The sequence below is a fragment of the Syngnathus leptorhynchus genome, chromosome 20 (genome assembly GCF_054491065.1).
Source record: "Syngnathus leptorhynchus isolate UIUO chromosome 20, UIUO_Slep, whole genome shotgun sequence".
NCBI classification, from domain to species: domain Eukaryota; kingdom Metazoa; phylum Chordata; class Actinopteri; order Syngnathiformes; family Syngnathidae; genus Syngnathus; species Syngnathus leptorhynchus.
Genome location: NC_141214.1, coordinates 2,659,808 through 2,686,211, shown reverse-complemented (window position 1 = coordinate 2,686,211; position 26,404 = coordinate 2,659,808). Strand labels below are relative to the sequence as shown.

At 44.0% G+C, this 26,404-nt stretch overlaps 4 protein-coding genes across 9 annotated transcripts in view; 1 reads left to right on the top strand and 3 right to left on the bottom strand.

Moving 5' to 3' along the window:
• Nucleotides 1-24,773, top strand: part of ago2 (argonaute RISC catalytic component 2) — a 27,125-nt gene extending 2,352 nt beyond the window's left edge. The window contains exons 8-26 of the mRNA XM_085901391.1: nucleotides 52-139; nucleotides 311-458; nucleotides 536-655; nucleotides 748-870; nucleotides 961-1,094; nucleotides 1,181-1,365; nucleotides 1,449-1,608; nucleotides 1,702-1,792; nucleotides 1,867-2,061; nucleotides 2,146-2,280; nucleotides 2,362-2,463; nucleotides 2,544-2,743; nucleotides 2,817-3,094; nucleotides 18,433-18,609; nucleotides 19,192-19,328; nucleotides 19,479-19,633; nucleotides 19,724-19,859; nucleotides 21,131-21,203; nucleotides 24,641-24,773. Coding sequence (XP_085757517.1) covers nucleotides 52-139; nucleotides 311-458; nucleotides 536-655; nucleotides 748-870; nucleotides 961-1,094; nucleotides 1,181-1,365; nucleotides 1,449-1,608; nucleotides 1,702-1,792; nucleotides 1,867-2,061; nucleotides 2,146-2,280; nucleotides 2,362-2,463; nucleotides 2,544-2,743; nucleotides 2,817-2,925 — 1,790 coding nt within the window. The 3' untranslated portion in view covers nucleotides 2,926-3,094; nucleotides 18,433-18,609; nucleotides 19,192-19,328; ... (2 more) ...; nucleotides 21,131-21,203; nucleotides 24,641-24,773. The remainder of the gene's footprint in view (nucleotides 1-51; nucleotides 140-310; nucleotides 459-535; nucleotides 656-747; nucleotides 871-960; nucleotides 1,095-1,180; nucleotides 1,366-1,448; nucleotides 1,609-1,701; nucleotides 1,793-1,866; nucleotides 2,062-2,145; nucleotides 2,281-2,361; nucleotides 2,464-2,543; nucleotides 2,744-2,816; nucleotides 3,095-18,432; nucleotides 18,610-19,191; nucleotides 19,329-19,478; nucleotides 19,634-19,723; nucleotides 19,860-21,130; nucleotides 21,204-24,640) is intronic.
• On the bottom strand, nucleotides 9,076-18,545 carry pals2b (protein associated with LIN7 2, MAGUK p55 family member b). 6 transcript variants are annotated; one of them, XM_085901392.1, is made up of 13 exons: nucleotides 18,408-18,545; nucleotides 13,766-13,985; nucleotides 12,945-13,048; nucleotides 12,548-12,700; nucleotides 12,317-12,469; nucleotides 12,031-12,258; nucleotides 11,212-11,343; nucleotides 11,042-11,138; nucleotides 10,761-10,829; nucleotides 10,536-10,697; nucleotides 10,267-10,469; nucleotides 10,005-10,133; nucleotides 9,076-9,940 (listed from the first exon to the last, which is right to left on the bottom strand). In XM_085901392.1, exons 2-13 carry the CDS (start codon nucleotides 13,890-13,892, stop codon nucleotides 9,764-9,766), a joined length of 1,734 nt encoding a protein of 577 aa, XP_085757518.1. In that variant the 5' UTR covers nucleotides 13,893-13,985; nucleotides 18,408-18,545; the 3' UTR covers nucleotides 9,076-9,763. The 6 variants fall into 6 exon arrangements, with proteins under 6 accessions (XP_085757518.1, XP_085757519.1, XP_085757522.1 ...); XM_085901393.1 differs by having other exon boundaries at nucleotides 12,945-13,045; XM_085901396.1 differs by lacking the exons at nucleotides 13,766-13,985; nucleotides 18,408-18,545 and adding an exon at nucleotides 13,520-13,758 and having other exon boundaries at nucleotides 12,945-13,045.
• On the bottom strand, nucleotides 19,092-20,279 carry npy (neuropeptide Y). The gene is made up of 3 exons (XM_085901402.1): nucleotides 20,092-20,279; nucleotides 19,481-19,570; nucleotides 19,092-19,325 (listed from the first exon to the last, which is right to left on the bottom strand). The coding sequence occupies exons 1-3, from the start codon at nucleotides 20,277-20,279 to the stop codon at nucleotides 19,304-19,306; spliced, it is 300 nt and encodes a 99-aa protein (XP_085757528.1). The 3' UTR covers nucleotides 19,092-19,303.
• fam221a (family with sequence similarity 221 member A) lies at nucleotides 24,314-26,404 on the bottom strand. The gene is made up of 6 exons (XM_085901399.1): nucleotides 26,202-26,404; nucleotides 25,453-25,626; nucleotides 25,001-25,191; nucleotides 24,855-24,925; nucleotides 24,652-24,784; nucleotides 24,314-24,479 (listed from the first exon to the last, which is right to left on the bottom strand). The coding sequence occupies exons 1-6, from the start codon at nucleotides 26,264-26,266 to the stop codon at nucleotides 24,376-24,378; spliced, it is 738 nt and encodes a 245-aa protein (XP_085757525.1). The 5' UTR covers nucleotides 26,267-26,404; the 3' UTR covers nucleotides 24,314-24,375.

The window sequence follows — 26,404 nt, the reverse complement described above, 5'->3', positions numbered from 1 at the left end:
CCGTGTCTGTCTGACTTTGACTGACAAAATATGATATGTGACTCCTTGCAGGCCTGAAAGTGGAGATCACACACTGTGGACAGATGAAGAGGAAATACAGAGTGTGCAATGTGACCAGAAGACCTGCCAGCCATCAAACGTAAAAATAATCTGTTTTTTTATTTTTATATCCCTTTCTGCTTGTGTGTATGCTTTCTTAAGTATTTAAACAAGCATAATCCTTTCCATAGCAACAGAAAACAAGTTCATGAATGTAGGGGTGGGTGCAACTTTCCCATTTTGAAGTCATGCAAGTCATGCTGTTCCACAGGTTCCCCCTGCAACAGGAAAACGGCCAAACTATTGAATGCACCGTGGCGCAGTACTTCAAAGATAAGTACAAACTCATCCTGCGATACCCCCACCTGCCATGTCTACAAGTTGGGCAGGAGCAAAAGCACACCTACTTGCCTCTAGAAGTAAGCAACCGCCAACCCAGCCCAGTAAGAAGTTCCTCCACCTGCTATTTTTCTCAAGCCTGTCGTTGCTCTTCCAGGTGTGCAACATCGTTGCGGGACAGCGCTGCATCAAGAAACTGACAGACAATCAGACCTCCACGATGATCCGTGCCACTGCTCGATCAGCGCCTGACCGTCAGGATGAAATTAGTAAACTGGTGAGTGTGAAAAAGTTCTGCGGGAACGTCTAACCCCGGTCCTCGGCATTGTGAACTCCCATCGTCAACCGATCGAAAATGCTCGTGTCCAGATGCGAAGCGCCAATTTCAACACTGACCCGTACGTCCGCGAATTTGGCGTGATGGTGAGGGACGAGATGACGGAAGTGAACGGCCGAGTCCTCCAAGCACCCTCCATTCTATATGGAGGCAGGGTATGTCCATCAGCAGTTGTAAGTACAGTGATGGCTAAAGATGGCTTCCTGGGAATATTGCGACATAGTCGCTTTCATTGTCCTTTCCAGAACAAGGCGATCGCCACGCCAATCCAAGGCGTGTGGGACATGAGGAACAAGCAATTCCACACGGGCATCGAAATCAAAGTATGGGCCATTGCGTGCTTCGCGCCACAGAGACAGTGCACTGAACTCTTACTCAAGTAAGACATTCACGGAGGATTTGTGTTACTATATGTGCACGTGTCGAATTCTGAACCGGGGGTGAAAAAAAAAATCTCTGTTTCAGAGCATTCACAGATCAGCTCAGGAAGATCTCCCGCGATGCAGGCATGCCCATTCAGGGTCAGCCGTGCTTCTGTAAATACGCGCAGGGCGCCGACAGCGTGGAGCCCATGTTCAGACATCTCAAGTATACGTACCAGGGCCTCCAGCTGGTTGTAGTCATCCTACCAGGGAAGACGCCCGTCTACGGTGAGGGATCCCAAAGCGTGTTTGTCCTCCTTGTTTCTTTCCCGCAGCGCTGTGTGATCACATTCAATGCAATGCTATTGCAGCTGAAGTGAAACGTGTAGGAGACACAGTCCTCGGTATGGCCACGCAGTGCGTGCAGGTGAAGAACGTCCAGAAGACGACACCGCAGACGCTCTCCAACCTCTGCCTGAAGATCAATGTCAAGCTTGGCGGCGTCAACAACATCCTGCTTCCTCAGGGACGGTCAGTGGAGATGCATCTTACGACACTGCTACCTCGACATGCAAGATTTTTACGTTTCAATGTTGTTGGGGTTTTTTTTTTGTTTTCCCCTAGGCCCTTGGTGTTTCAGCAGCCTGTCATCTTTCTTGGCGCTGATGTCACTCATCCTCCTGCAGGAGATGGAAAGAAGCCCTCTATTGCAGCTGTAAGAAACGTCTCATAGTTGGCACCGTTTTCATAACCGCATTGCTCAACGGACGACCAAATTGTTGTCCACAGGTTGTAGGCAGCATGGACGCTCATCCCAGTCGATACTGCGCCACTGTTCGCGTACAGCAGCACCGACAGGACATCATCCAAGACCTGGCCACCATGGTCAGAGAGCTGCTTATCCAGTTCTACAAGTCCACCCGCTTCAAGCCCACCAGAATCATCTATTACCGTGATGGCATCTCTGAGGGCCAGTTCAACCAGGTGATGTCACGATACCCAATACGAGTCATCAAAAAAACGCTACAATTTTTGATCTCTTGTCTAACTTTGTCCGCCCGCCCACAGGTTCTTCAGCACGAACTGCTCGCAATCCGAGAAGCTTGCATCAAGCTGGAGAAGGACTACCAGCCCGGTATCACCTTTGTAGTAGTCCAGAAAAGACACCATACCAGGCTCTTCTGTACAGACAGAAACGAAAGGGTCAGTATTGTGTCTTTTGACATGTCCTTGTATCTTTTAGCAGACACACTGAATCATTTTGTTGTCGGTGCTTTTGTGCAGGTTGGAAAGAGTGGCAACATTCCCGCGGGCACAACAGTAGACACCAAAATCACTCACCCATCCGAATTTGACTTCTATCTTTGCAGTCATGCTGGCATACAGGTAAGAAGCACCGATTCTATTTTGCCTACTATTGATTTGCTCTTATAAGACGCACAAACACAAATGTGTCCCGACCGCAGGGTACCAGCAGGCCATCTCACTACCACGTGCTCTGGGACGACAATCACTTCTCTTCTGACGAGCTGCAAGTGCTCACGTACCAGCTGTGCCACACATACGTGCGCTGCACCCGTTCCGTTTCCATCCCGGCGCCCGCCTATTACGCCCACCTGGTGGCTTTTCGCGCCCGCTATCACTTGGTGGACAAAGAGCACGACAGGTGAGGATGACAACGGCCGGCGCGTCCGCCGATGACCGCAGCGCGATATTCACTCCTGGATTTCTCACTTCAGCGCCGAGGGTAGTCACACATCAGGTCAGAGCAACGGGCGTGACCAACAGGCCTTGGCTAAAGCTGTTCAGATCCACCAGGACACCCTGCGCACAATGTACTTCGCCTGAGAGTTCAGGTCGGCGTGGGTGCGAGACCCCTGCCCTCCCACTGAGGCAACACACTACCTTGCTGTCGGCTGTGTGCTTTTACTGTGTGATGTCCCTTTCTAAAACACCTGGCAGGTACCCGAGCCTAACCCCCCACTGTCTGTAAGTTGCAAAACAAGTCCTCTCTATGGTGAGCTATATATATATATATATATTTGTATATGTTGTGAGAAAATATGTCGCAAAGTATGAAAGGAATATTATTCCAAATGGTGCTTTATGGATTAGGACAAGCACCTCAACTCCCTCTGTTTTTTTTTGTTGTAGTTTTGTTTTTTAAATCCTATTTGAGGGGGCATTTTCATTTGCTCCTCAGATACATATTATTCAACAGCCAATCGAAGTGCACTCTCAAGAAAGGGTACTTAAATCAAAATGCAAGTGCTTAAGACTTTCACATCAGGCACTATAAGAAAGATGGAAGTGCCATTACGAGACCACCTTCGATCATGTTTGTTTTTACTATTTGATCCACGGCTTTTTTTCTAGTATTTGTCCCCGATGATCATGCTATGCCAAATCTGGGACAATTAACCATTTTAGGACTTGATATCAACTCTTGAACCGACACTTAAAATATTCCAGGGCTCTTAAGATTTTCGTAGGTACAACATAGCGATCTGTTTTCTCTCGCAACCCAACGCCGTGCCGAAATCATGGATTGGGACCGGTTCCCAGAAAACGTACCCTTTTTTTAAATGTACTCTGAGCCGTGTTTATAAGACGCACGATGTACAAATCAATGCAGGGAGCAGAAACAATATTTTTTTTGCTCCCTTGTTGTTTTTATAGAATGTTTTTAATTTCAGTTAAACTTTCTAACAAATATGCATGTTTTAGAAACGTAGATTTTTTTTTTTTTTTCCCCTCCCATGTTGGTGCGGCGTTTTCACAGCGATGCATTTGGTAGAGTAGCCTCAAAGTTTCAACATTTCCGAGATCAAATTCTTTCAAAAACAACCGAAAGCATTTTTCGTCGCACAACCGGCATTGTTTGATGCAAACGACTTTTCTCTCGAGTCTTTTTATGATGAAGAAACTCGGCTATATTTTGAATAAATCTTCAGTGGAGACTGCCGATATAGGGAAAAAAAAGAATTCAACTGGCCCAAAAGATAATTTTAAGTAACACTATTTGTGTATAGAGTCCAATGAAAATATTCTCTTGCCTTTCAAGACTGTTTACGGTCATTCTATAGACATTTTCTATTGTCCACTTTTATCAAGTTTAAGCTAGCGAATGTTCATTGTCTCGAATGGGGTGGATGTCGTCTCAACTTCGAACTATGCATTGTTTTTAACCACGAGATTTAGCGGAGGGGACATCTCACCTCAATCTGGAGTTTTTTATCGATGTAGATAGCGCATTTAGTAGTTTGGAATCATGTGGCTTTTAGTCGTGTCGCTTTTTTTTTTGCGCGGTCCTTTGTAAGGATTTTTTTAATAGCTTGACAATTGGGCCTGCTCTCAGCCAAATAAGATTACAAAAACCTCTCACGATAATGACTCAAAAGCACAAAAAGAACCCTATGCGAGATGTTTTCACTGTAAACCACCATCACTGGACCGGCCCACGCGTTAATTTTATTTTTTTTTTACCCCCAGACGTGTGTTTTGGAAGGAAAACAATTGAGACTTATTCTTCCCATCTTACTAGCAGAAATCCGACTGACTGTGTTTGCGGGGCATTCCGAACACCACGTACTTGATATTTCCTGTTGATGTCAATCTTGTACTTATTGGTGCTCGTCTCAAAGCATGTACATGTGGATGCACTTTTGATAGCATAGCATTGGTATGTGCTCCAGTGGATGTGTGTGAGTGTATCTGTTTGAGAGAAACGGGAGTCTTGGCCATATTGTGACACTGGTGTAATTGTATGGAAATGGCCTCGTGTTCTACCTCTTGTTACCTGTTCAAGTGTTATGGTAACATCACACTGCCGGCCATTTCTGCATAATTGCCCCTGCTATCAATGGAAATGGCATTGATTTTTATTTGAGGTGCGTCCTGTTTTTTTTTTTTTTTTGTATGCGTTTGTATTGTCATAGTTCAACTCATCATGCGGAGCGGGGTTGTTTTTATTTCTTGAAGGGGCTTTAGCATCGAGCTACACAACCAAATTCTTGAACTGCGTCGCTACTCGCTCACAGCTTTTCCTTTAATCGATTTTTCTCTATGCACAGTGACGCAGAAGTTTTTTTTGTTTTGCCACCCTGATCCATTTCGACACAGGACAATTCAATCATGGCTTGTGAGTCATTTTGAAATGAAGTATGCCGCAACAGAGGAAAATAGAACTGGAAATGATCTTGCTGTAGCTTTCAGACACAACTCACGACACTCTGTGTCCATTTACTGTCAGTTATTTGCCATCTAGCCGTTGGTTGTTCCGCCCCTTGTATACCTCGAATACTAGTTTGGAAATTGACTTCAAGCCCCTCTCCCATCATTCCATCTCTCTTTATCTCTTAACGCAGAGCCATGGCCAGGAAGAGTTTTGATGGGCAGTGTGAAAATGTCTCTTTTCCCAAAAGGGTTTGTACTTTGTTTGTCTCGTCTTGGTGTTTGACTTGACCTACTACTATACCAGCACCTTAGAATGCCAGAACGTAATCGCGTTTCCTTTAAATATATCAAGTCCAACCTTTTTGATGATATTTGTTTTGCACTAAAACAAGAATGGATTTTGTAGCTTCTTGCAGCATTTAGCCTCTTTGTATTCAGAAAGAAAGCAGTCACTTGGCTTCCTTCACTGAGCAGGCCCAAGCCAAAAAAAAAAAATAGCCTTAGCCCCGACAGCAACACGCGCAGCCAGCATTTTTCACAAATATCCCGATGCTTTTTAAAATGTTTACCGCGTGTGGCGCCTTGCCATTATGACAGCAGAGAAGGAGAAGTTAAATTGGCATTCAAATTTGATATGCATTTGATCCAAACCACATCAACACCAGAAGACATAGCCAACTTCCCATTTTTCGTGCAACAATAATAAACGTGTGATTCAAAGAAAATGGCAGTCACCTGGTTAAATGTGGCACAGCTTTGTAAGTCAACAGCCACCAGGGCTGCAAAGATCTTTTTTTTTTTTTTTTTTTTTTTTTAGTCATTATTTACATTTTGCATAATTTTAATTTAAATGCACATATTCACCTTAGTTGGACTGCTTTAACTCGGACAGACAGACCAACCCGCTAAACATAAGCTAACCGAAATGTCATTTCCCGAAAGCAGCTCCTAGAAATGAGTTTGTGTGGACAAGAACATTTTTTGTTTAGCAGACTAGCAGGCAGGTTTTGAGCGAATATATATCAATTAGGTGCCCGCGTCATTACCGTTGGGTAGTCATTTATCTCTTCTCTGTGCTAGCGCTCCAACGCTACGACCCATTTTCCTTGCTTCAGGTAACAATGAATGTATTTATAGCTCCTGTGTGGTTTGTAATATGTCGTTTAGCCACCTTTTTACCTTTCTAATTAGATTCTCGTGTATGGCCTATTTTTGTATTCCTCTGGGGATTGTTCTCTTATTTATAGGTGATCTTGGTTCTTAAGTCAGATTTATTGTTGACTAGGTGTGCCCCCCCCCCCTTTTTTTTTTTTTTTTTGCAGAACTATACATTACACGTTTTCGTGTTAGTGGACTCCCACAAGTCCAAAATGGATTTTTGTTTTGCATAAGCAGTTTGTGTATGTATGATGGTTGTTTTGGTGGGATGCTCATGAGCTATTTTTTTTTTTTTTTTTTTAGACGTATAGCTTTGTGAAACTTCGCCCGCAGTCTCGATACTGCTGCCCTCTTTAAAAGCTTTGCCCGACTTCTACTCACTTTTATTGTTTTTGTTCACGATTCACTCTCATTTTTTATATATATATATATATATATATATATATATATATATATATATATATATATATATATATATATTTTATTATTTGGTGATTGTATAACGCCACAGCTTTATTTCCTGTCTGATTGAAACAGCACAACTTGTCGGAAAGTGTCATTTTAGTCGACCCAATTCTCCAAAGCCACATGGTCCTGTTTTGTTCCACGTCTGGTTGTGTTAATGATTGACTTGAATGTTCAAAGCAGTCAGCACAAATTATAAAAAGACTTCCTTTTTTTTCCCCCCTTCTTGTATTTGAAAAGCATTTTAAGAACCGTGTGGCTTCTTTTTACCAGCGTGGGGGGAAAAAATAATAACCTACCTCAGAGCATAGTGCGGTGCTAGCTAACATATTAACCCTGAGTTATAATAACGGAAAGAAAATCCCAAATTGTAGTGAGTAAGTGTACAAGTTTATATCACGTGCGAGAATTATTCGATTGAGAAACAAAGCATTGAATATGCTAAGGGACCAAATTTAAGGGATGGTGTTTCATACAAGAATGGATTTACACTGTAGGTGCAAGTGCCCATTTTTTCAAGCCCCACTAGATAAGCGAACAATAATAAACATTATTTTGACCAGATTTACATCATATGTTCAGAATTTGATATGTATCAAAATACTAATCATTTTAATCTCTATTCAAGTCCATTAAACCCCCCCCCCCCCAAGTTATTTATTGTCCAATTTGAAAATAAAATATCAAAATTCTCACTTGAACCACAGTGTAAATCCAACCGGTGACGTGGACAGCCGGAGTAATAGTGTCACTTTCACCATAACCAATATTCTATTACTGGCCAATCAGCATAAAGTGTTGAAACGCTACTACTAACTGACCTTTTAAAATGGAAATCAAACCATACCAAGCTGAAGTGACTGCTTAGTCGAAACAAGCTGAAGTTTGATTGCGTGTTGTCAATACCAGTCAGTGTTGGTGACCACCATGTTACAATGTAAAAACTTTCCTGCCGCCACTGTCCAGCCAGTACCGCAATAAAAACCATTTCCGTTTGTTACTCACTACCATGTTCCACAGCCAAGCAATCCATCGTAAACTAACCGCTCAATTCTCCGAGTCCCGCTGCCGTTTTTGTTTGTTTTTTCTTTCCTAGAGGCGGCAATTCTGGCCCATAAATGCTGCATATAGAACGATCAGTATTTGTGTTTTGCACTTTCCAAGCAGTCTCCAACACGGCCCGCTTGAAGTCGGCCTCAACGTAACGAAAGAACTGACGAGGTATTTGATGCTCTCGGTAGGAATATGAATTTTCATCAAATAAAATAAAAAAAAAGGTCGTAATATGATGATAGATAACAGTATATATAAATCTATACATCCATTCATGAAGTACCTCATAAGCCTGATATATGCTGCATTGACTTATTTCTTTAGTGTACTTCATTATGTCCAATAAAATTCCGAATTCTCCCGTGGGGAGGTTTAAATTCAACAGGTTGTGGCGCATCACTTTCGACGGTAATCTTCTCGACCCATTGAGAAACAAGGGTAGCCAAACTCCATTTTGTGAGAAAGATTTCATGGCTGCTTCCTAATCGTTGCCATAAAGTACCATTGAAAATTGGGTGAAATTGTCTCATTGATTAATATTTCCTTGCAGATATTACATTGGCCATAACAAAAACAAATTCAGCCCTCGCAGCCATTTCAATTTAAACCTCCCTCCATTTGTGTGTTCTATTGTATTATCTTCTCCCTTCTTTCAACCATGACATGCCAAAAGTGAATTTGCAGTCATTCCTATTCTGAGATAGGGAGGGAGTGGGTGGGGTCTTTATATATTGCTCATTTTCAATTCCTTCATCCAGCTCCTTTTTTGGGGTGTTGTAAAGTTTGTAAAGCTTTTGATTTCTGTCTTATGTATTCTGTTTTTGTTTTTTTTTGGTCAATGCTTACAAAACACAAGACATGCTGTAAAACCCTGTTAGGACACAATGTGAATACGCATCACTTCATGTAGTTCTCTTTTTGGCTTAACTGTAAGTTACATTAATAAAGACAAAAAAACAATGCGAAAAAATTAGAACGTTGGAAATTTTTCTTTTCTACCATCAGTTTGGTGCTTTGATTTTTAGTCAGTAATTTCTTCCCCCTCTTCGAGTGTTGCACTAATATTAATAGTTGTTGTATTCTTTCAGCCAAACCCCCCCAAAATGCTTAGTTGATTTATTGTACACAATAAAATCACGATGAAATGCGATCACCTTTATTCATCTTAAATTTGAAGATAAAAATGTAGAAACAAATCATTTGACATGGGATGATGTATGAAAACAGGTTCAGCAGGCAGCAGGTTTTCTACATTGTGGCACCGGGATCGAAAAAAATGCAACTAGTTACAATAAATAGACGTACACGTAACTGAAGTGATTTTCTGCGGTCTAAAAGAGCTTTGCCCTTAAGGTTGTAGTGTCCAACTTAGAACACGTTGGCTTGAAGTTGAGGACAGTGTGAAGGTCATGTGCTTCAGGCAGAATGGTTGGTGACAACAAAAGAAGACTTCAAAACTACAATCACATTGAACTACAAAAAATTCGAACAGTGTTTGATCATGAACAATTACGAATTACACACCGCCAGTGATTTGAAATATGCTAATGTTAACACACAGGTTGATGAGACATGGACTGCTAGCTGAAACAAAGGAAGGAAAAAAACGATGATAAATGAATGCGCCTTATTCTTTTTCACCTCACATTATAAAGATCTTTCATAAAAAGTTACAAAATAAATAAGCATTCTTTCCCTTTGAGTCAAAGTAGAAAAAAAAGTCACGTGCCCCAGAAGACGGAGAGTGTTCAAATTTAGCAGGAGTATTTGTAGCTCTGGGTTCCGCTCGTCTTCTTCTGCCTCCTTTTCGGCCCGGTTACGCCTTTGGGGGTCTTCAGTATACCCAGTTCACGGGGACCCATTGAGATTCAGTGCGTAGTTTGTCTACGGCGGTCTGTAACGTGTCGAAAGCTTTGTCCAGGTTGTCGTTGGTGATGGTTAGGTCAAAGTAGTGGCCGTAAGCCCTCTGAATGCGCGCGCTCTCGTCCACCGTCTTCTTTAGGTCCACATCCTGCCCGCGGAAATAAAGATTAGCTTTTACGAGGTCAAAGGTTGCTAGCTCCTTCAATGCGTACCGTGAGCTGTTTGGTGGTGAGGCCCGCGTCCACGACGGCTTTGTGCATGCCCTTGAGGGTGTCGAAATCTGGCGCGGCGATGAACACCACGTAAGGCATGAACTCTGCAGTTTTCAGGACCTTCAGAGCCTGAAACAGGAAGTGACATCACAGTGAAACATTTTCAAACAATGTCAGGGTAGGAACGGCTACATTCATGGTATGATGGCAACATTGTGATTTCCCAAGAAGTTCCTCTAGTTATAATTTCAAACTGTCCAACCTGCGGGTTGACGTCGAGGATGCACGTTCGGCCGGCGTCCACCACTTCGTGGATGGACTCGATCTTGGTGCCGTACAGGTTGCCGTCGTACTCGCCGTGCTCCAGGAAGCGGCCGGCCTTCACGTCCACCTCCATCTCCGTTCTGGAGGTGAAGTGGTACGAGTTGCCGTCCAGTTCCTCGTCGCGGGGACGCCGGGACGTGTCTTAACGAGAATTAGAAAGATTATGTCGAGGTGCTCAACTACAGATGCCGAGTGTCGATGACGTACATGGTATGGTAGTTCCGAAGCGACTGGGCTGAAAGACCATCAGCCGGTTCTTGAGGCTCCGTCGGCCCACGCCTTGAGCACCAATCAGAACTAGCGTCTTTCTCTGGAATGGAGGAACCTTGGCCACTTCTTCGTAGATCTGCAGCTCGTGTCTGTCAAACTCTATTTCACCGCATTCGTATTAGGGTCGAGATCATAATCAATCAAAGATGCGACAAGCCTGACCTGCATTCTTGGCGGTCAGATACATCATCTTTTTCTTCTTCTTCCCAGCAATGGTGCCACAAAGGATGCCTGGAAAAGCACAGATGACTTTTAAACCTCTTGCATGGTCTTGGCAACATTTGACCACTAGGAGGCAGGCTGGACCATTTTCAAACATTAAGTACCTCAGCAGGGCCAACCTGACTCACCAGATGGCCTGCTTCGCTAATCCAACAGTTTTTTGTTTTTTTTTATGAAACGTGCCTCTGTCAAATGATTGTGATGTCACTTGAACTTCTAACCTGATCCATCAAAGTCCCGAGGGACGAAAGCTTTCCTCTTCTCTTCCAAGAACTGACTGGGTATCAGCCCTGTTGCCCCGCCCACCACATGACAAGCCTACGAGACATCACCGAACAGCGATCACCTTCTAAGACTTTGTCTTGAAAATGGAAATGGATGGAAGCCTCACCTGCCACCAGTTGGGATCTTCTCTATTGACAATCTGAAGAATGTCACCTCTTTGGAAGGCCATGCCGGCCTCTCGGCAAGGGATCAGGTTGTCGTTGGCCGGGTCGTAATCAAAGTAGGGCCGCACGTAGACCTGTTGGAAGTGATTACAGAGATGTTCACGCTGCGTTAAGAGTGGAGGCTTTGCCAGGAAGTGTAAGCCCTCTGTGTGATTTAATTAGACGAGTGGCAAGAGGAAGCAGTAAAAAGCATTCAGTGGAAAAAAAAAAATAGAATATCGCCCTAAGCCAGATAACATTATCGGGTTTTTTTTGTTTTGTTTTTTTGCGTCGTAGCCTACTCGGAAGGGAAACCCGAGGCCTCCGAAAATAGACAGTTAAGGCTTAAATTTGTTCTTTTGACGATGTAATTGATCGCACGCCCCTCAGATAAGTTGTCACGCCAACTCAACTTGAACCGTCAGCTGTTTTGCTTTGCCTATTTCTTAGATTGATATTTGATAAGTAACCTCTGCCATTTTTATTTTCCCTCTTCTTCTTGCCAGTATATCTGATGGCAAGTATAGCGGCACCTGCTATTTACAGTCCAAACATTTGCAAACAGCGGTGTTTACACCTCCCACGAGTTTCTTTAAGAATTGCTGAGCATCAATAAAAAGAACACAGCAGAATATGGGCGAGTGGAAAATGTTCCCAGATGTGAGATCATGTGACCTAGATAGGAAGTGGAATGTTATTTATAGACTTATAGACTGATGATGGGATTGTGGCGATGCTTGTAGGTATCACTGATATCAGTTACGATATCAGCCGACGTGTACCTGAGGGGGCGCGGGGGCGTCGCGGTAGCTGGGCAGTATTTTCAGGGTGATCCCGCCGCTGCAGTCTTTGAGCATTTCCTGTAGCTCGGTGGGATTGTTTCCCACGTCCTTGCCGTTCACTTCCTTGATGATGTCTCCTACGTGGAGTAGTCCTTGCCTGTCAATCATGCCGCCGTGGAGGATCCTGGCAATCACCAGGTCGTCTTTCTCCACGCGAAAGGTGACGCCCTGAAAGCCAGACCAAGTTTCGACTTGGGTGCTTTGACGTCTCGAGAATTTTGCTCACCAGGGGCTCGCCGGCTTTCTTCCGGATGCCGATCATGCGCACGGCGTCTGCCTGCATCAGAGCGCTGTTTACCGCCGCGTCGTTTGGCGTCTCGGCGGGGGGCGGGACTTCGTAGCATTTGGAGGCCACCATGTCGTGTGCCTCCAGAAGGGACTGAGGATAAAACGGAAAGTACTCGAAGGGAGATGATGTAACATGCAACCTATCAACACACTTTGGGCTTTTGCTCACCTTAAAGTGCGGCTCCTGCAAGATCCTCGACAGCTCGGCCGCGCTGTCGTCTCTGACTTTGAGGCCGCTGATGTCGCTGATGATCTCCGTCACCAGCTCCATATTGTTGTCCTGCACCGCCTCCAGCTTTACCTCTTCCAGCTGTTCGTGAGCCTGGGAGAGATACACACGTCTCTTGACTTTGGTGTTCCTCTTGGAATGTTTCCTTGAAAGACTAAGTCTCCAATCCCGGGGCATTCACTTGATTAAGCCTTACACACCTTCAAGCGCGTCTGCAACCGGAAGCAGGCGCTTCTCATCTTCTACATCTGTGTGTGTGTGCGTGTGTGTGTGTGTGTGTGTGTGTGTGTGTGTGTGTGTGTGTGTGTCTGCGTGCTACCTTAACCAGGGATCTTACAATAGGGCTTTCCATGATACCGCGTAGGAAGAGAAGGTCGATGTCCTTGGCGCCCCCGGTGGCGGGAAGCTCACCTAGATTATCCAAAACTTCCTGCACGGCTGCTGTGACAGAGAATTTGGAGTTAGCCAAGTTTGAAAAGCAAACAGTACATATCGTTCGTCCACTTAAGACACACTGTACAAACTTGTGTTTTCAGAACTAGACCAGGCATGAAACAGGAGGGGGTGTCCGTCATGAATCATCTCAGTCAGTCACTAAACCGGTTAGTAATGGTGGAGGTGGTGACAAACAATTTCCTATGTGATGCATTCAGAATAGACGGAAGTGTAATATCCTATTCGGATATACCTGTCAAAGAGGTATTTATTTACATTCTTCTTTCAACACGGCGCCAACACTAGAGTAAGCACATAAAGAAATTCACGTACAATTACCGAGATTAGAACCCCTAATTTACTCGGCCATCCCGCAAATGTTGATTTATCAATAAAGTTGTTGATTTTTAAAATGACAGATGAAGTTTGAAACTAACGCACATTGAGAATTTGAGTATTTGTGTAATCTCTCATGACCTTTACCCACTCGGTCAGCGTCAGTGTGTCCTTGACCACAGGAATGTTTGCGAGTCTCATCCTGTCGTCTGCCACGTGGACTCTAAACTACACTTTTCATTCAAACAAAGAGCCACTTGGGTGTTCCCTCTCCAAAATGTGCCTCTCTACAGGCATTTCTGTCATTATCTTGAATGAAAATAAAACATTCAAATAAGTGTAGGAAGGTTTTCTAGATGATTGGCTACGTCCCTCCAAGTTGCTCACCTCCGGATGCAACCGCTTCCTGGTTGGTTACGTCGGGCACGCCCACTCCGAGCGGCGGCGTCACCTCTTGCGCCTCCTCTTCCTCTTCCGTCCGCGCCACATTGGTATCCTCCATGGCCGTGACCATCTCCGATCCCTCCTTCCTTCTTCCTCCTCCCCGATGCCACAAGTATGCAAACCGCTAGTCGTTGTGCAACTCCTTTCCGTCCGACTGCTCAGCCTTGTATGAGGAGCAGAAAGAGTTTTGGGGTGACCCTAAATGATGAGCGACATCGAAACTGGATGGTCCACACAGATGTGCTCGACGCTTGTCATTCTCCACCTCTTTTAATACCCTGCCTTCCCAAACGGCCCCCCCTCCCACCACTCATGCGCCTTTCTAATCCCACAATCCTCTCCTGTGCTTGCTTGAGTACCCCCCCCCTGTCGTTTGCCCTTTTGACCCCCAAAGGTTCAGGTGCTGTGCCTACTTGTCTAGACATAGTGACCCACCACCACACACACACATTGGATATGCTGTTATGTAAGTAATCTTACATAAGTGTTGGGGGTGGGGGGGGGGGTCGACCCTACATTCCTAGTCTCCTTCACTTTAGCCATGCTGCGTTGGGACCCCCGTGAAGTTTCTGCTGATAGGATAATGAGGAACACACTCGAAGGCGTCCAAATCAGTTGATCTTTTTAACAATATCATTTTTCGAGACAATATGATGTCGATTGCTTGAACTCAGGTTGCTGATGTGCATGTAGCGGGGAAAGGGCCCATCGGGTAACGTCAATAAATGACATCCCAAATTCCATTTGCACTTATATCAGTGAAATGTCATCCAACCAGTTTGCAATCGCTTTTGTTTATTGAAGCCTTTTTTTTTTTTGTGTCATGCCTTGCCGCTCTTGTTGTTTGCTTCTTATTCCAACCATGTTGTCTAGCTAGTTTCGAGATCTAAGGTGGTGTCCTACTGAGATCGGATCATTCTCACAAAAGGGCCAGAAAAATGTGATTCTACTAATTGGATAACATGAATGACCATTCATTGTTAGGTCCAACTTTATATTTCCAAGCAACTCAATTCAACCCAGCACGCTTTTAGAGCCCCTCCCGTGCTGACACAGCTGTGTACCGAGCAGGGCCGCAGGATTTAATCCAGCCTCAATTTGACCAGCCCCTTCCCCCATCCTGGGATTTTAATCCGTCCACAAAAGCACAGGATTACAAATCTCTGTTTGCCACGCTCGCTGGCTGGCTGGAGCCGATGCGAGCTAGCGCTAGCGGTGTTTACTTAGCCTACTTGTGTCGACTGGCTTCTCACAAGTCGCCACTTGCACAGACAGATAGGTTGTTCAGTGGGCCCATCCAAACAGAATCCATAAAACCTAATGGATCCACTTGGCTCTTTTGTCTTATAGACGAACGACTCTTTCTGGGACATTCAGAGCGATTGAGTGGTCGCGCCTTGTCGACGATCCCGTAAGCCACTCACACAAGACGTATGCGATCCCATTCTTGGAATGTCAAATAAACAGCAGAATGTATCATTCTAGCTGCTTCCTAGTACAAGTTAACGTCAAGTCTTGTGATGACTTCACTCCTCGACTCGGAGGTAATTAAGCCTTCATCGAGGGAGCGAGAGGTCGATTCATTACGCAACGAGCAGGCTCGCCGCACTTGCTGGAAGTGAACACTAGCCCTTGGAAGAATGTTAATGGAGGGAAAAGCCACCGGGGGTTAAGTCTTTTACCAAGTCATCCGTACCAAAAACGCAGCAGTGGGGTAGGGGGGCAAGCACAAGGCCAGACAATAAGCAGACAAAAGAGGTGAAGGTTAGGGAGGGAGGCTTTGCAAACCTGATGTCAAAGGAATGGATGAAAATGGATACATCTAGATCATTTCATTCATTGCCCCCACTTCAATTCAACACACTCCTTCCTTCTGTTTTACCTCACAATACCTCCTAAAAAATGAGACGTGGGGTCAAAACACATTCACGGGACTTCTCTTTTGTCCTGTCACAACCTGGCCTCATTCCCCGCCCCCTTTGACAGGAAGCGATCACTCAAAGGCTATCTACGATTGGCCAGAATAAAAGCACTCAAGCAGTCAGCCCGTGTATGAGGGATTAGAGGGGATGAAAATATATTTTTATACTTATGCCCCACACATGTCAAATTCAAAACCAACATCATTTCAAATCCCCCTTGTAGAAAACCCGACTCAACCTTTCCTTCTTTTTTTTTTTATTCCTAGCCTGACATCCTCTTCTCCTCCCCTTTTACATATCGTATAGGGCCGGCCGGGGGGCACCATGCTCTCAAAGCAGCTGCCACTCCCGCTTCCTCGCAATGAAGTGACAATCACAAAGCAGGTCAGGGAGCTCTCCGCCGCCCGGGAGTCCAGATGTCGCTCCAGGGGGTTCGGTCCAGGAAGAGCAATTAGAAACTTGCCTACAGAGAAATAAATGGGCCTCAAACTCAGTCGAGCCATTATCATCATAACGGCAGAAACGTTTCCATCTTGTCCAGCATCTCATCAGAAGACTCAGATGTAGCTCTGACTTTTGACACTGACTCCTCCCACCTGACCGCCCTTTGCCGCCTCCACACCAAACCTATGTAGGTCACTGTACGGGTTAACGCGGCCGCGCAGTAAGAGGATTACGCCGTCGCCCCCAAGATGGCCGCCGTTGCAAAAGACAATAATCATAAGTACTACACGTTAACCGGTTATCTCTAGTGCATGGGTGAGAATGGAATTATGTGAAGCGAAACGGCGTCTGGTTTTATTCAAACAAGTTAGAAAACGATGTTGAAAACGGAATAGGAAAAAGCTCAGGCCGTGGAACTGATTTTGAATTCATGTTTTCTCCTTTGAGAGACACATTGATCAAAACGTTAGCCATCGCTTCTGACATAACTAAAAATGACCTCATTCTCCTTGGTCTCATTGTTGCTGATGGAGAGCGTGGTGCTGTTGTGCAGCTCGTGAGGATCTAATCATGCTCCACTTTTGCTTTGCCACAAAAGCCACCCCTTGAGTCTCTTGTCCGCTCGTATGAAATAAAATCAGAATGAACCTGAGATCAATTGCCACATGTTTGCGTTGTATTTATTTGCAGTGGCCCTTTAAGATCACGACCATCGATGAAAACTGATGAATCGGCACAATAACATGCCGCAGTTACTCTGGTTTTCACTTAGCGCTCCGTCATTGACAAATTCACTTTGAGGCCGGCTTCACTTGTGTTTTTCACTGATGTGTTAACAGGATGGGGAGGAGCAGGGCAGGGAACACAGATGATACATGTTCATCACTCCTGTTATGCCTTTTGTGTTTTGGGCCTTTGGTGTCATTCAAATGTAGCAGAATAATGGTCTTTGACCTTCACCAAAATTTGAACCCAAGTGCATGTGGGTTGAGAAGTCCGGTCTCATTCCACCCCTGCAGAACAATAAAGGTCAAGCTGAAATCCTGGCACAGGTCATTATTGTCTTCCCTGAGACTCGTATACCCTAATGCACTGTCTGCACTCCTTCCTCCACTCGATTAGATTCGGCTCATCTGATTTGACTATTGTAAGATCGAAGGGAAGACGAGAAGCCTCGTGTATTTCAGAGTACAAGCGGCCGGCCCCTCCTTCCTTTAATGTGGTTCCGAAAGGATCCCCCGAGGATGCTGCCTATTTAAACGGGCTTCCCTCGTCACGTGAGGCCGGGCTAAACGGCTTATAAAAAGGTTGTCAAATGCTCCATTGCTGCCCACAGCCCACAACGGAGCCTTTCCTGGATGCTGATATGAATTAGACCTGACATCTTGTTAGCCAAATTACCCTTTCAGGGGAGAGTGAAACAAAGAAAAACGACTTTTTTGGGCTTTGTATTACGAGTCTGAGACAAGGGGGAAAAAAAACTGAAAAAAAAGTTGCAGACGGAACGTTTACGATACAATCCAAATGAACAAAAAGAGAACACAGACACAGTTGGTCAAAACTCACATCAATAGCTCACAGAGACAAAACTGCCATGTCACTGATGTTACTCCCTAGGCCACGCCCCCTTTAAGGCACACAGGTCAAGCACACAGTTATTGTGACCTCCAGCTTGTCCCAATGTACAGTAAAAGCCTTTTCACGCTGCACTTAGCACCCCCACCCCCCTTCACTCACCCCAGGGTGCTTTTTGGGGGCTGGAATAGATCAATGGAATTTCATGATACACAAGTAGTCCAAGTTTGGTTCCAGAACAAATTACATTACTCGTAAATCAAGATATTAATGCAGGCAAATCAAAGTTAGTTGGAAACTTCCAAAATGCGAAAGTCATATTTATATATTAGTTGTCTCACGTGTGTGCAACCAGAAGATATTTCTTGTCCATTTATTGTCATAACGCTGCTGCCTTTTTATGTATTGCATGCATCTCGCCACACGTACGGCCATTTTTTTTCAAACTTATTCATCGCACGGAGAAATCTAAGGGTCACATCCATCCGTGTCCCACAATAGGAGCCCGCGTGCCGCATACTGACAGCTGCTCACGCGACCTACCAAGCCACCCCTAAAACTCTTCACGCACGATCGTCTTAATCTTATTCCAATTCAAAGGGAGGAATGCACCAAAATGAAAGTGTGCAAAAGCAATTTCTTACCTTTAACGGGCGTGTGAATTCGCAGATGCTCGCCAAAATGTCCCGGGTGGACACTGAAGACCCCCCCTGAGCTGTCTCCGTCCTGGTCCCGCAACAGACTGGCAAGAGAACACGGTGCCAATCACGCATATAGGCCCCGCCTCTCAAGTGACGTTACAAAACACGGACCAATAGCAGCTGAAGTTCAACCCTCATTCAATAAGTACAATTTTTTTGTTTTTAATCACGCTTTCGTTCATTCAATTGTGTTTGCATTAAAAAAAAAAAACATCTTAGGAACGAGTATGCATTTGCATACACATACACTGCTAATGTAATAAAAGGCTTTAAAGCTCAAAATTTTTTACAAGTAAATTCCATAACTCGTTGCGCCTCGTTAACTTGTCTATAAAAGAACATCATTAATTCTTTGTATACAGCCTGATTATATTTAGCATGTATTTGTCTTTATATTCTCGATAGACGTCGTCTATCGATCTGTCTGGCTGTTTATCTTTTGTCCACAAGAGGGAGCCATACACTCGATTATCGTCTAGCAAAACAAAGAGAAGCGTAACAAAATGACGAGTCTTGGACAAAATGCTGATTGTTTTGAAACGTGTTATTGTAACTTCTTGAGTGTGAGACAAACAGACAGAACACCACTTTTTTTTTTTTTCAAATAATGACTCTTTAATTGCACAAATATACAATGCAGTTCACATACCCTGTCCCCCAGTTTACTTAAGACATTCACAAATGATGACTCTGGGTCAAATATTTACAATTTCATGGTGTGGAGCAGCAGAACAGTAGCAGTTGGGCAAGGAGAAGGAATGCGGCAGAGACAGAGTGGTCCTTTTGGGGGGCATGTGCAATGACATGATGTTTAGACGTCGGACCGACGGATGACCTCCTCACCACAATGACGGGTCGTATCTGGTAAGAAACACACAAGTCAGCTTTCTGTGAGAATGAAATATTACCTGCACAAAATCTTTTGAGATCAAATTTATATTTTGTATTGGATTTGAATAGATTGTGCAGGTCATTTTCCCATCGTGGATGTATTTATTTTACTGTACGACACAGACCTGGACTGTGGAAGTGTGTCTGCGCTTTCCTTCAATAACAGCTCAGAGATCAGCGTGTCCAATATCTCAGGATTGGACCTCTTGCCATACCTTGGTACACAAAGACACCAGAACGAGATGGAATTAAGGAAGGATTAAGCGAGGATTATTCAGGTGATTTAATTTTGCTTCACTGTGCCTCTTCAAAATATACTTTCAAAGAAACATCTCAATTCTATGGATTCATATCTTGTGTTCATGCAGGTAGCCGCTTTAGTAAAACAAACAAACCCAGCATGCGCGCATTATTGCATCCCTGGAGGAAATCATGATTCCTTCTCTGCTCCTCAAATGATAAAATGTGGTGGTGAACTTAACCCTTACCAACACATCCACAAAGGTAATCATGCACGCATACACAATTGAGTTACAAGACTTTTTCAAATGAGTAAGAAGCTTTGCAGTTTGTAAAATGGCAAATTTTAGACGACAATATTTTAGAGTGGGACGACATATTACCAAAAAACCTCTGTGTGTTGTCACTGCACATTTTCCAACCTCTATTTACCCATAAAGTACAAAATAAACTCTGGGCATGATGCAGTCCAGTCCCACACGTGACTCCGCCTTACCTCTGTCTTGTGATGAGGTTGATGTAGTGTCTCAGGGCTGAGTAGTACTTGGCCAGGTCCTCGGCCGGGGCGTCTTCGCCGGGATTCTCGGGTTTCACCGGGTAGCCATTTGTCAGGGTGCCCAGGCACAGCAGTGCCCACAGCAGGAACGCCAGGGTCCCCACCCAACTCACAAAGTTAGAGTGCATCTAAAAGGAAGCGGCAATGATGGTAAAACAGAAGGGGAAAAGTCTTATCTGAAGGAATATCAGCCTACTTACATTTTCCGAGATGTTGTCGAGATGTCTGTGTGCAATGCTCTTGCGTCTCCTCAGATGTGAAGCGCGTCTGGTGCGCGCCAGGCTTTATATGCGCGCGCTGGCGAGCGTCAGAGCTGCGCCCCGTGCCGCTTCGCCTCACGCGAGCGTCACCGCCGTCGCTGTCATTGCTCGTGTGTTTTCTTTTCCAGCTGTCTCAAGTCATTAAAACAACCCCAAATAGTCAATAGTCTGTTTCCAGTATCCAGTGTGATGTTTTTTCGCCTTGGATCCAGCGTGACGTATTAAATGAGTGACGCATGGATCCGGTTACAAACAATACTGCTAGTCTACTCCATTTTGTGGCCTGGGAGTGTAAAAGTCTTGCAAATTGGAGATACTGTGTTACTGTGGTTACATCATTATTTGGGCCCAAGCAGCAGGTGGTTGAAAACCTTTCTTGGAATTGCTTATTATTTTCCACGCACCAATTTTTGCATATACACCTATCCTAATTTTTATGCCTGATTTAATTTGACATTAGGATATAATATACTGCATGCACACCTTTTAACCCGTGCGAAGACGCTCTCGCCAATAACGGATTGAACAATCATGCACGTATTGCTTCTGATTCAGTACAAGATGAGAATTTTATGGAGTCATAAAAGTAACATTAATACACACTTCACTTTCCCCAAAACTCCCGATGGCGTCTGAATAATAAGAACGTTTGAAACAGCCTCACATTTGCGCAAATGTTCTTTTTTTGAATGACTTTTCAATGTCATTTTCTTCCGTAGCTCCTCCCATCAGATGGAAGCAGCAACAGGCACAAAGGGCCCGCAGACGCGTCAAAGAAGAGCCGCTCTGGAGGTAGCGCCCTTAATACACCCGCACACCCAAATAGGGCTTAAATGACTGTGTGCTTCATTTACCTCCCATTCATCATCCTTTTGTATGTCAGCTCCCAGCCATATAATCAGGCAGCGAGGCTGCTCCTGCTCCCGAAGGATGCTGTGAGGGTCTTTTGTGTCATACAGGATGCGCTGAGAGATGAGGAATGAGACACAAGTGAGAGAACATGTCTCACAAAAGTCACAACCCCAATCATGACGATTACCGGCAGGAATTAGACTTTGCGGTCCTCTTCAGGAGATAGTCACATTCAGGAAATCACGTCAATGGGCTTGACACCTTTTTTTTTTTATTGCCTTCTTTCTAGGACAACAGCTTGGATCTGACGTCGTGTCGAAATGTGTTAAAAAAAGCAGCGGGCTGTATAGTTTATGCATGATGTCGGGGTAAGTTGATAGGTCAACTCATGTTTGCCGAAGTGATGCCAGAGACGGACGGCTTTCACTTTGAGCCGTTAGCTTAATGCTAACTTCATAGGAAACGTCAAATATAAGTTATTGTAACATTTCTAAGAATTTAAATTTAAAGAACACAAACAGTGAAGCAACACATATAGACAGATCATATCAATTTAAAAAAATCACACGCATATATTCTTTATCCTCTGAAAAAAATGACTCATCTTACTGCTTCGAATATATTCTTATATTCGCACTTATCCTTACTGCCGCTTTGAAATAGCTCAAAGTTCTCCTTTGTGCCGAGTGGAGGAGCTTATCAAGTATCGCATTACTTTCCGTCGTCCACTGATTGATAACCCGCGAGGGAGTTACAGCATATTGCATTAGTCGACCGCATCTAATTTGAGCATCATTAAAGTGATTGTGACCGCACAAGCAAACATTTTCCACTCATCTTCTGCCAACAACCAAGAGCAAGCCTACCAAAGAAAAGACATCGTGCTTTCCTCTTGGTGAATAAATATTTGCTTAAAAACTGGACACATTTATGTATTAAGTCTCCGGTTAGAAGATATAATTATGTCCCCGCAAGTGGTGAATGATAGACAAATAAGCATCTCATTGGAATTTTAATTCACCAGTTGTTACTCGCTTTACTCTAATAAGTTTTTTTGGACGGACAGCTAAGCAGAAGGCCACGTTTGTTCGGCTCAGGTGTGACGTGCCGACGTCCTCATCGGAGGACGCCTGATGGATGACAAGCGAGTGTAAACATCTCGGGGTCCGTGTGAGACAGCTGTAGACAAGATAGGAAAAGGTCGTGAGTGTAAGAATAATGTCAGCTTAACTGACAAGAGACCAAAGATACAAATGTTTTTAATTCACTGTGCAAATGAAGGAGTATCTTCCTTTGTTGTCATTTCTCGGAACGCTCTTTATCACTTTTTAAATGTCAACCTATCAAAAATGGTCTGTTGGCCAAAATGTGCATGGCCAATTGAGCAAAACTGACCATAAAAGAATGAAATTTTTAAAAAAATGATTTTTTTTTTTTAGATATAATTAAATAACCGAATTGAATAATTATGTTCAATTTTGATTTGACAGTTATGACTTCCCAGCTTTTTGCTTGGTCACCCCTTCTTCACCCACCGTGGTTTTTTTTTAACAAAGCCATTTCTCACGAGTTATTTGAGTTCCTCCTGGTGTCAAACGACACGGGTAGGGGATCCAATCTCAGCCTCCGTGAAATCATGCGCTGTCAATTCCCTACAGCTCTCACCACAAAAGAGATGTTCACACATCCAATGTGTCATGTGATTTGTTCTTTCACAGAGACAATTCATGTTTGAAAATATATTTGATAGATGTTTTATTTTGGACTGCTATCTGGGTCAGTACGATAAGTGCTTGTTAACCAGCAAGTGTCCGTCTTTCCCCTTCTCCAATCGCATCCGTTTGCACATCCCGTAACTGTCACGAGGGTAATTAAGTATTTCTTTGCGCGGTAATTGCCAATTTAATCTTCTGTTCTGCGTCTCCTGATTTTTTTGATGCTTGGTCTGTCAGTCAAGCTAGGTGTGGTTTCCATGGGGATCTGAGAGGGCCTGGTAGTTATGTTCTTCGGCCAAAAGTAAAACATCGCCTCCGCCTCCTAAATGGGGTTGCTACGCAGAGGTAATGACTTTGAATAATATTCGTGCCACGCTCATTATTTTGGGCTTCCGACCGCTTCTCGCGTGACACCTCAACCCTTCGCTGACGCTCATTCTCGATACACACCGGTTGTGTCAGCTTTCACTTGGGATCCCTTCCACTCTCTTCCCCCCCCGAGCGCCGGTCTGCAGAGACCCAGGTGCACCCGTGACGTCGTCCACGCGCAACCTGAATTCTTTCCCCTCGACGCCACCTGTTCACCAACATCACGACACAGGTGACTCGAAATGCACCGGCCCGACGTCGAGGCGGATGCTGATCGAGTCTGACTGCGAGATGATCGCAGCGGGAACACTCGAGGGGGAGAGGAACCTCGTTTAGAGCCTATTGATTTTATTTTGGTGTGGAAGTGGGCCAGCAATTGAACGAGCAAACTCGCCTCACTCGCCATTCGCAGTGCGGATTAAATCAGCAGTCATCGTTTCTGATCTTCCGTGAGGAATAGGATTAATCAATAGCGGGAATTAAAGACTGTTATTTTTGATGACATGTTGAGTGGGCGGCTTTCTCCGCGCTAGAGAATTCATCAATACATACCATTTAGCCATTTAAACTAACCATAGGATAAGACCTACATTTGGAGCTCTGCTAGTAGATAAGAAAAATTAAAAAATAATAAATACAAATAGGGTGGGATGAAGTTAATCTTATGGCTGTTATTTGTATTTTGCAGCCGTGGATGTTCATTTGCACAGCAATTTTTGCATCCCACATAACTGCCACAAACCGATGTGTCGCTGATAATGAATGTCTTGAACTTCAAAAAAATCTCTATTCTTTCATCCCAAAGAGCATTTCGATGAATTCAATCGCTGTCAACGTGTGATTTGTTCAGGCGTCGCCCATGTGTCATTGCATCACATGGACTGATAACAAGAAATGTTGATTGGATGTGGCATATAATCATTCTGATTGCCTGTCACAAGCTTCATTTTTAAGATAAGCAATGGCAACTGAACGTTTTTTTTCATCCAGATTTAATGGACAGGTAATGATGGATAAACTTTCCCCTTTTATTTCCTCCTTTGTTTAGAAGTTGAAGTGGTAGCTTCGGGAGATTTTTTTTTCATCCCTGATGCCGAACATCTTTGCTGGTGGTCATCCTCTGCCTCGTCACCTGAAAAATACAACATCCAAAACTCATAAAGCTTAAATGCACTTTTGTTTTACAGGTTGTCATTTCAATTTCAATTGAACATGAAAGTTTTAATTTACTGTACAATACTTTTTTGTCAGCAGGGTAAGTCTGACTTTTCCCCTTTCTGGTCAATCCAATAGATTCTACTCACCCAACACATTGGCCTCCAATGCAGTGTAACTATCCAGCATGGAGCAGAACCCGGTCAGACTGCCCATGGCAGCATAAGGCACATCTTCTCCCACCGGACGACCCCGTGCCTCCCTCTCGGACTTTGTCTCAACCTGACAGGTAAAAGTGATTTTATTGATGATCAAAGTACTGGAAAATCAGTAAACCAAATCATGACCTGACCAGCGTCTGATGATTGTATGCGGGCTGGCCACATCCACATGTGTACGGACTCTTGAACCCAGAACAGTCACCTGAAACGGGTTTGAAATATATTTTCTGTCGTCGAGTTAACCCACTAGTGTTGCTCATTAAGACTTTCGACTCACACTTTTTGCACAAATGTCCGCCCACTTCGGTGTGATCTTGAGGCAAATGTTTACACCGGCAGCGGGCGGGTACTGCCCCGATGTGGGGAAGATATTCATAGGCGCAACAACGACATTTCCTCTCCCGGCACGGTAGGCGTAAAGGTCGCTCGGAAGGAATGACCTCAAAGTCCGTCTTATGTTGCTTGTATCTGGAAGAGATCAACAACAGCAACTGATGGCACAGTGAGAGTCAGCGATAGAAGATGAGAGCGTCCAGTTGGTTGGCTATTACAGCGGGACGCCATGACAAAACAAGATGAAACTAATGAGATCAGCACACGGAGTCCACAGATATACGCTTCAGCTCAAATCATTCTGCGTGATCACAAAAATGACACTGCATGACTCTAATAAAATAAAGGAAATCTTTGTTTGAACCTGATCAGTAGTACAAAGGAACTTTATAGCACCTATGCGCACAGAAGCACGGTGTCTCCGGACCGACGTGTTTGCAGTCGATGCCTCCTGGTACACCAAAACTCACATAGAGTCTGTTTTTCAATCGTTGTGGGATCATTTTCCTCTTGTACTCCTCATATTGGTCAGGAGTAAACGTTTTGCCTCTGTCGTCATCACCGACAAGCCTAAAAGAGACCCCCCCCCCCCACACACACACACACACACACAAAAATAGCTTTTTTTATTTGATAAAAAAAAATCATGATTTGAGTAATAACAGGATTAGGCTGTCGAAGGTTTAAAAATACATTTCTATCCTTGTTTAATTCTGCCCCTATGATGTCATTGTAGTGACGTACAGTGCTAATTTTTCTGTGACGATAACACAATCAAACACAATTAAACCGCAGCGACGGAATTATTTCATCACCACATTCAGATCTGGATTTAATCACGGTTGTTTACGTTAATGTCCATGCTTGTGGTGAAATGAGTTGCTTGAAAAAAAAGCACAATTTGCCATTTTAATGCTGAAGTGCATTGATTAAACATCATCAAGGCCATTCTTGAGGCTCTATTACTTTCAAGCATATTTTAGAGCAGATGTAAAGCATACCAGCTTAATTGATCATTGTATTCAAAATACCTGAAGATTGTTCCATTTGATTATCAAGTTTAGCAACAAATGTGCAGTCTTTAGTCCAATGCTAATACAGATTTTTAAAAAATCTGCTATATTAAAAAAATAAATGAAACAAACCTTTTGTACTCGCAATAATCATCCACCGCTTTTAAGGCTGAACTGTCCAAGAATACAGATTCCATTCTAAAAGAGGAGGCAATCTAGTCTTGCAGGCTGTCTATGTGATAGACCACAACTTTTAGAAAAGAACAAAATGCAACATTTTTACATCAAAACTGTCCCATCATTGTTTTACTGTTATGTTGCTATGGAAATGACCC

Bases quoted from the DNA above. Each gene is read 5' to 3' on its own strand.
- fam221a (XM_085901399.1), bottom strand. From the start codon at position 26,266: ATGGAATCTGTATTCTTGGACAGTTCAGCCTTAAAAGCGGTGGATGAT. The intron at 25,192-25,452 runs GTGCTATAAAGT...GATCTCTTCCAG, and splicing joins CCGTGCTTCTGTGCGCATAG to ATACAAGCAACATAAGACGG. The intron at 24,926-25,000 runs GTGAGTCGAAAG...AACCCGTTTCAG, and splicing joins CGGACATTTGTGCAAAAAGT to GTGACTGTTCTGGGTTCAAG.
- pals2b (XM_085901392.1), bottom strand. From the start codon at position 13,892: ATGGTCACGGCCATGGAGGATACCAATGTGGCGCGGACGGAAGAGGAA. The intron at 13,049-13,765 runs GTGAGCAACTTG...TCTCTGTCACAG, and splicing joins GGAAGCGGTTGCATCCGGAG to CAGCCGTGCAGGAAGTTTTG. The intron at 12,701-12,944 runs GTAAGATCCCTG...TATCTCTCCCAG, and splicing joins GTATCATGGAAAGCCCTATT to GCTCACGAACAGCTGGAAGA.
- npy (XM_085901402.1), bottom strand. From the start codon at position 20,279: ATGCACTCTAACTTTGTGAGTTGGGTGGGGACCCTGGCGTTCCTGCTG. The intron at 19,571-20,091 runs GTAAGGCGGAGT...TTGTGTACCAAG, and splicing joins AACCTCATCACAAGACAGAG to GTATGGCAAGAGGTCCAATC. The intron at 19,326-19,480 runs GTCTGTGTCGTA...GTTTCTTACCAG, and splicing joins GACACACTTCCACAGTCCAG to ATACGACCCGTCATTGTGGT.